Source organism: Daktulosphaira vitifoliae, unplaced genomic scaffold (genome assembly GCF_025091365.1).
Source record: "Daktulosphaira vitifoliae isolate Bord-2020 unplaced genomic scaffold, ASM2509136v1 Scaffold_5, whole genome shotgun sequence".
NCBI lineage: Eukaryota > Metazoa > Arthropoda > Insecta > Hemiptera > Phylloxeridae > Daktulosphaira > Daktulosphaira vitifoliae.
The window spans coordinates 21,717,318-21,726,304 of record NW_026099576.1 but is presented as its reverse complement, the minus strand read 5'-3'; the positions used below and the strand labels follow the sequence as shown (position 1 = coordinate 21,726,304).

Here is an 8,987-nt window from a genome sequence, read left to right as displayed (position 1 = left end):
ATTAAATATAAAATCCGGGTATATACATTAAACAATTTTTTAATAATTTTTAAACTCTTAGAAATCAAAAAATCATTAAAAATAATTTTTACTTAATTTTAAACTAAAACATAAAATGAAATTTATTTTTCGAAAATCTTAAATTAATTGTCAGTGTGTATATTAAGTGGTTATTTTAATGCAAACCACTCATTTTCTCTTAAACTAATAATTTTTTTTTTGTCTCTGTTAGTGACATATTAAGTTTCTATAATTATCAGTTATTATATATTTTTAAGCCCATAGCCAGGCTTATAAGATGATAAATTTAAAAAATAATTAAAACTTTTCTTTTGGCTGACTCCAAGTTGTTGGGACTAAGGCAAGGAAAAAGAAGAAGAATTAAAACTTTTCTTAAAAATAGGGTTTACTGAGTGCGAATTAGATGATGTGTATAACATGTATTAATATATGATGTACTTTTTAAGAATTCTAATTTATAGTTTAGCATTTTCATTTTAAATACCGAGATTAAAAAATTTTTCTTCAATTTTGTGTGCTAAAAATGCTGTAGTTTCGTAGATTTTCATTGAATGTTATATGTTGTGAAGGAAAATGCATATATATGTACAAGATAATAGATATAATTTCACATGATTTATTCTATTATAAATACAGGTTTTTTTTTACATATATGAAGCTTAATACTCCTTAATTGGTGTGATTCAATTTTATCAATCAAAATTACATGTATATGTAATTTTATTTTATGACAACACATTAAAAAGATATGTATAAGATGGTCTAAAAATAAAAACTGGATAAATGGAAACATCATTTAATAAATATTCTACAGAACTTTATTATACATAAAAAAATATGTTTTTCCAATATAGCAAATTTATAAGTAGAGTTAATTACAAAATCTACGTTATGGAAAAATTTAAAGTAGTATAAATAATTGATTACTAATTGGCAACTATTGTGTGTTAAAAACAAAATGTGCTAAAAAAAAAAAAACGTAAATTGCTTTACATGTATTCAGTTCTGGGGTTTGTATTGTATAACTCCATTTTATTATGAACACAAAAAAATGTGCCATTTTAAAAACAACTATTTTATAAGAAATAGTATTGAAAAAAAATTATGCTTATTGAACTTAACTATGTACTTCAACAGATAAGAATATGTTATATTAGTACAGAAAAAATATTTCTCAATAGAGTACAATAATAATCTTTAAGTTTATTAATAAGACATAGTTATTAACAATATAATAATTTTAATAAGTATTATTTGTAATGTATTAGCCAAGGTCATGTAGTATTTTTGTAAAGTAAAATTTCTTATTTCATATCTTCTTTTAGCTTACGTGCAAATCAATCAAACTTATGAGCACTTTATCAATAAAACTAAATATTTTGGTTAATAACTATGACCATAGAAAATTATATTCGTGGATATCAGTTTCTTTTTATTTTATTGATTATTAGTGTAAATAATCAATAATTATACTTAATTCATTTTAATAAATAACTTTATTCATTTATTTAGTTAAAAATAAATGTTTTCAATAAAAATATAAAGTTTGAAAAATTGTGTGGCTTGTGTAAAAAAAATAAACCTATATTTAAGCTAATATTTGTAATAACCAAAAATCTAAAAATAGAAATAACACATGTAGAGTTAGGTAATCACACTTATTACACTAAAGATTTCTTGTATACTCGAATGACTTACATTTTGTGAGCAGGGAGATATGAAAAATCGAATAATTTTGATCTATAATACATATTTTGTTACTTTCTGGCTTTAACAATTTTTAAATATAATCTTGAAAATAATTATTCTAACTCATTCTATATTAATTTGACTGCAAAAATATTAAAAATGATAATATTATAGTTATTGACAATTTTCAAATAGTTTATAAGGAGAAAAATTAAAGCTTATGTTATTTGTCTCTGTTAAGTATAATAAAATTAACACAATTTGTAGAAGGAAAAAATAGTAGATATATTAATTTTTATGAAAATGATATGTATACATATAAATACTATGAACAATGTTAAACTATACATGTATAAAACAATCAACAATTCTGTTAAACATTATAAGGAGTTAAGTTAATAATATTTACCTACAGATTTAATGTAATTGAAGCGGATGTAAAAAGAATATTCAAGTAACCAGATTTTCGGAGAGATGAGAGATAAATCGTTATTAATACTGTATGCATAGTAATATTGATGTATTTTAAACTTTATTTGTTACTGTTAACCTTAACAAAAAGAGAGTTAATTTTTTCTACTACTGAATTGTTTTAAATAACATTATTTTGATATTGGGGGTAGTCGAGACTGTCTTTGGTATTTCATCATTTTGAGATGTATGAATTAGGAATTAATAACTGTAATGTGATGAGTTTCGTTATTTTTTGTTAAATTATACCATTGTGATTTCGGTTGTATTTTATATGATGGTTAATAATAGGTAAGTTAATTTTAATATTATAATTAAGATTATAATTAAGTGGTATAGGTAATACTCTCTACATTGACAGATGTATGAAATACGGATGGTGTAGATAGCTACGAGTATGTGGACTATGCTATAATTAGAAACACTGCGAGAGTATTGTTTTAAGTTTCAAGAAAGTAGATAATATAAAATAAAATAACCGTAGCATCTTTAGGACTATAGCAATATTTTCCCCAGTCTAAATTATCAGTACATTTAGTTCGCACAGTGTTCTAATATGCAATTGTAGCAAGACAAGTAGTCAAAAAAAGTAAAAATTTCTACTCCTGAATTAAAAAAAAGGTGTTTTTATAATATGTTCTTGAGGTTTCTAAATTCTATTTGTTTTATTATATCCCCTTTTAAGGAGTTAATAAGTGACGTGTAATTAGTTTTAGTCAATTTTTGATGTAATATATTAAAATATGATTTTTTCATTATAAAACTCCATCTTCCAAACTAGCATAAAAGTTAAAAAATAAATATTTATTTATGTAAAAATTGTATAAAAAAAAAAAAATCATATGGCCACTTTTTTAGAAATTTTTTTTTTAAATAGTTTTGTTGTTATTTTATGGGGATAAATTGTATGTGAAATGAGCGGCTTTTATCTATATTTGATAGATAGAATATTTTTTAATAAAAAATTTGTTATGTTAAAATTTAATTAACAATTCTGAGAAATACTGGTTGTATTAGTTTTTTTAAGATTAATATTTTTTAATGATAGAAATTAACTAATTTTGATAATAATAAATTAAAATTCATTTTATTATTATAATTATTGACGTTTTTATATTTCATTTCATAGATTTTAAAATTTGATTGGGCTTAATTATGAAAAACCCGTTATTTAGTTTATATTTCATTAAAAAAATATTCTCATCCAACATATCCGTATTTCTCAATAAAGGTGTTACTTGTCTTAGTTAATTATAAAAATGCATTTGAAAATACAATAACAGTACATTTGCTGCCGCAAATAATAACATTATTTAAAATGGGAAGAGCCGGAATTACCCGAAAAGGGCCCCTAGGCTAATAAGGAACAAACGCCTACTTCTTAGAACACAGATAGAATGAGAGCTGAGCTAATCACCCCTTTCCAATTTACTTAAAAATTTGTATTTTCTAATGTATAATGTACAGTTACTTTAAAAGTATTTAAAAGTCAACGTAAAAAAATTATGTATTGAAATTTTGTAGTTTAAATTATGATGATAAAAAAATCAATCGTGCATATATTATAATTAATGAATAATAATAAAAAATAATAATTATATTTGTATTCTGTTAATAAACGGTTAATTTAGTAAATACAATTGTCAACTTACTAATGTAAACAACAAAAATGTGCACCGTTATAAAAATAAGAAACATTAATTAATAATACGTTTGGCGTTTCCTTGATTTGGTTGCTCGATACAATTTATGCGACCGCCGTCGCCGATTATTATTTTAGATAATGTATACCGTCGTGCCGTAGCTACCCTGCCCAATCATATTATATATATATATTATAGAATATATTCCATGCTATTTTTATAATTTTACAACAGTGAGCAACTAATTTACCAAAATAACTACATTAATTCTAGTAGATGGAAAATTAAATTCGCAGAAAGGAATTATTTCTAAAAAAAAAAACCCAGTACAGGTGGGTCGCGGCACAGTGGTAACGTGACATAGTTGGATCAAGTATAATGATATCTGATAGTGATTAAAATCACTATAAAAAAAAAACGCTTCGATGCAAATCTTTAGATAGTGTTTAATTTTAAAAAATTGGTGTATTATTCCAAAAGCTACACGATCTGCTAGTTCCCTATTAATATCCTGATTAAGATATAGTATGTCAAATGAAAAAGAGATTATTAAAAAATATTATTTCTCATAAAAAATTGTATTGATCCATATATTTTTCAAAAAGTTATAACATAATAAAGTTAAAAATGTAAATTATAAACTCGAGAATTTTCACACAAAAATAGCATTCAGCAGCCGTTTTCACCATGAAGACAAGTCCAGAGGTCAAATTTTTTTTTTTTCAAATTAAAGTACATTACATTAACTTTAATTTAAGATATATATAAAAGTGTCAGACCTTCCGGAACATTTTCAAAAGTTAAGTTGAAAAAGTTAATTTTTTGTGAAAAAGTTGTCATTTTAAATCCCCCCCCTGTGGGCAGATTAAGTGTCAAATTTACAAAAAAAATATACCAAATGATAGGTAAAGACATCAATCATCTATAAAAAAAAAAAATTACTTATCCATACATTTTCCAAAAAGTTATAGCAAAAATCGTAATTTTTTATTAACTTTGATGTCTATTTATTATAATATAAATTATATTCATATGTTCACTTTTGAAAAAGTTACTGCAGTTTTTAGTAAAAAAAATTGAAGAAAAATTTTTGAGGGTAATGTCTTCGAATAGATACGATTTGTGATCTTTTGACGTATCGTTGAAAGAAATCGGTTCGGTGAGAGCTGAGAAAAAGTGGTAACAGACACAAAAAAAAACGCATCATAGTAAAACCAATACCTTCTCAGCTTCGCATCGAAGCTAAAATCAAGAGTTTTGCTGGCCGCACCGCCCCTTCAAGTTGTGGCATCCTTAGGCTATAGCCTAATTAGCCTAGTCCTAAATCTAGCCCTGAACATGGGGCATGGTCCGATTTGATATAATATCAGCTATAAAAAATTTCTGATATATCGGCTTATTTTTAAGTGAGTTCACGACTTTTAATGAAATTATTGATGAAATAACTATATTCATAAAATATCAGGTAATAGAAATATAAAATATTCAGCTATACTAGACCTTTATAAGACACATAAGTAAAATAAATGAACAAATATTATATTGATAAAAATTATAATTAAGAATTTTTTTTCTTGGTATTATAAATATTATTTATCGATTATTCTTTGTTAACGTAAATATGATTGAGTGAAGTGACATAATTGTAAATACAAGCGTATAACTAAGAAAATGCACAAATTTTTACCTTGAACTTACATNACATAATTGTAAATACAAGCGTATAACTAAGAAAATGCACAAATTTTTACCTTGAACTTACATTTTATATGATATCAATTCATATAAGGATCAGAATTTTTCATTCTAAAATAAAATTTCCTAAGCATTCTAAGAGGAAAAAATTATTTACAATTTTTAATTAATTTAAATCATACTGATATTGTTTTATATATAGATGGCTGATATTTGTTTTTGCTCTGCCATCTATGCAAGTTGTATTGTTTTTTTTGACATTCGGTAGTGAAGTGAAAAATTTGCACTTAGCAGTCGTTAACAAGGAGATGGAATGGGAAACTAAAGATTGTCCCGTCTACAGTAATTGTACATTTAAGAAGTTTTCATGTAGGTTTCTAAATAAATTGCCGAAAGACACTATTATTATAGTAAGTTAATGCTAAAATATAAAACATATTTTATTACTTTATTTTTTTAATAATGTCTACTTGAAGGATTTTTACAAAGACATTGGAAGTGCTATAGATGCTGTTCGAAATGGCAATGCCTGGAGTGCACTTTATTTTTCTGATAATTTTACCGAAGCTTTAGTTGCTCGTATGGCATTAGGACGTATCACAGATGATGAAACTCTAGAACAGAGTGAAATTAAATCGTGGTGTGATATGTCAAGTAAGAAATATTACATATTAAATAATTGATTATATTTGATGTTTTTCACAAAAAAATGCAATTGTGCAAAATTAGAAATAAAATGTCTTTAGATGGGTCTATTAATTTTGAAGTATTACTTAATTTGTAATCAAATTATATCTCTTGGCATTTTCTGGAAATTATTAAAATTTGTCTATAACATAAATCTAATTATAAAAATAATGATTTATTCTTTTATCGCTCAACGGAATTATTTTTTCGAATTTTATAAAAATATAATATCTTTTTTTAAATTATAAAAATTAAAAGGTATTTTTCTATATTTTAAAATTTAGAAGTATAATTATAATTTCTTTTGGTTTAACTTTGCTAACTGGTTATTTATTTTGGTTTCCTGAACATTTATATGCATTATTTTCATAATTGTACCTTAGACTAATTCTTACAATTTTATTGTTAATACCAGATTTTTATTGTTATCTATATATAATTGCAAATGTATTAAAGTAGCCAATTTTTCTTATTATTATTACTTTTTTTATGTATATATATAACTTGGCAATTATTTTTTTAATGCTGTTATTATTATAAAAAAGCAGTTTGTAAAAGTCATGCAACAAATTTTAATGTAATATGAGAATCTATCCAGAGACAGTAAGCATAAGAACTGACGTCATCACAACGCCCTTAACTATCCTCCACATATTATTACTTTAATTAAATTTCAATTTAAAGTAATTAGATTTGATCACTTGTGGCTAAGTTTATTTAAAATTAAAAAATATTTCGAAAAAAATATATAGAATGATCAGTTTATCAAAAGCCACTTGATTACTCACAAAATAAATACAATGATGCAAATGATTGGTCGATAACAACTTTTGGATTATTATATCAGAAGTAATTAACAAATTCATTAAATGACTGGAGGTGAGGAGTGGGTGCTGCTATTTTTATCGTTAATCATTTCCCGGTCGTTTTCATAGTCCAGCCTAAGTATAAAAATGAGAATAACTTTTAAAGTACTTGTCCAAACATTATTATCAACCTATTACTTTCTTAATTAGATTATTTTCTATTTTATAAATTAGATAAATATGTATGATGCTATTAAAAAAAAATGAAGTTGATACCCCTATAAATTATAAGGTATGATACCAAAGAGTAATTATTACCTGATAAATAAAGAAATATAAGCAAACTAAAAGAATTCAGACATTTTTTTTTTCAATATTGTATTTATTTTGTAAGTACTCGAGTGATTTATGATAAATCGATCACTATGTAATTTAGCACTGATAATAGTAACACTTCCCAAAATACGTATCAATAACTTTTTAAATTTTTGAGTTAAATATTTTTTATATTTTATAGTTTTAAATTAATATTTTAAATGTACTTTTAATCTTAAATAAAAATTTAATATTTCACATTAATTAATTAACTCAAGATTATTTATAGTGATCAATAACATTTTAATAAGTATATAAAGTATTCTAATGGTTACTAATGAATACAATTATTAATAGATAAGCAAATTGGTTTGATGTTAAATAGAAATTTACTATTGGCGTACCAAGATTTTGGGCAAGAAATACTAAAAAGTTGTGATGAAAATCCAAAACTTGCTAATATTCCTATTCAAGTATGCATTAAACATATTTTTTATTAAAAATTTGAAACATTAATATTTTTGACTGTTATCTAAGTTCAATGAACCAGTATATGGTAAAGCTGATGCCAATTTCTCGAATTATGTCGCTCCCGGGGTTATTTTAGCGTATGTATTTTAACAAAATAGTAATTACAAACAATTATATGTTATATATTAACTAATCTTATATCAGAATCGTGTTCTTTTTGGCCGTCGCACTTACTTCCTCTGAATTGATGACTGATAAAACGGAATTACTACTTGATGGTGTTTATATGGCCGGTAAATATTCCTAATATTTTATTATTTTTAATATTTCTTCTTTTGGTTATTCGTATTTCCTATTTATCCATAATAATATATTAGACAAAATTAATTTTCTTATTAATATACAGAGTGATTTTTTTATCATAACCCACTCAATTACTTACATAATAAATATAATTTAACACTTTTTTTTTTTTTGATTATCATTAGTTACATATTATTCTTGAATTATCAACTATGTGATACTTTTTAAGTTCACCCTTTATACCTGGTAAGGGTGTCAACTTTGTTTTTTTAAATGGGAACACATATTTTAAATTTAATATAATGTAAGGGTGTTAAATTTATAGTAAATGTCATTTGAATTTTTAGTATGACTTTATTTGTTTATTAGATATAAACATTTAAAGTTTAAAATTTTTGAGTTAATATACATGTATAATACACAAATGTTACAAATACAGGTAGCTAATTGGTTTTTCATGATATTGCTATCACAGACACGAAATGTTTATTATCAATTATAACCAACATTAGATATACTTTTTGTATTGTTAGTTAGTGTATTTATAAACTCACAACAATGTACCTTACTATCATTGATAATAACAATGCTGTGTACCTACTAATATCGATATCATAAAAAATCAATTAGCTACCTGTATTTGTAGTTCCTTGTGTATTATACCTATATATTAACTCAAAAATTTGAAACTTTAAATGTTTATATCTAATAAACAAATTAAATTTCATTAAAAATTCAAATGCCATTTACTATTGAATTAAAAACTCAAACATTTTATTAAATTAAAAATATGTGTTACCATTTAAAAAAACAAAGTTGACACCCTTACCAGGCATAAGGGATGAACTTAAAAAGTATTACATAGTTAATAATTCAAGAATAATGT

The 8,987-nt window shown here is 23.9% G+C and overlaps 2 protein-coding genes across 3 annotated transcripts in view; one reads left to right on the top strand and one right to left on the bottom strand.

Annotated features, from left to right (window-relative positions):
• LOC126907942 (uncharacterized) overlaps positions 1 to 8,987 on the bottom strand; it is a 143,560-nt gene that overhangs the window by 7,338 nt on the left and 127,235 nt on the right. The gene's annotated exons all lie outside the window — the stretch shown is intronic.
• Positions 5,705 to 8,987, top strand: part of LOC126907954 (ABC transporter G family member 20-like) — a 6,990-nt gene continuing 3,707 nt past the window's right edge. For both annotated transcript variants that reach the window (XM_050689699.1, XM_050689698.1), the window contains exons 1-5: positions 5,705 to 5,929; positions 5,996 to 6,173; positions 7,685 to 7,800; positions 7,865 to 7,935; positions 8,003 to 8,091. In XM_050689699.1, the coding sequence (XP_050545656.1) occupies positions 5,753 to 5,929; positions 5,996 to 6,173; positions 7,685 to 7,800; positions 7,865 to 7,935; positions 8,003 to 8,091 (631 nt within the window). In that variant the 5' untranslated portion in view covers positions 5,705 to 5,752. The remainder of the gene's footprint in view (positions 5,930 to 5,995; positions 6,174 to 7,684; positions 7,801 to 7,864; positions 7,936 to 8,002; positions 8,092 to 8,987) is intronic.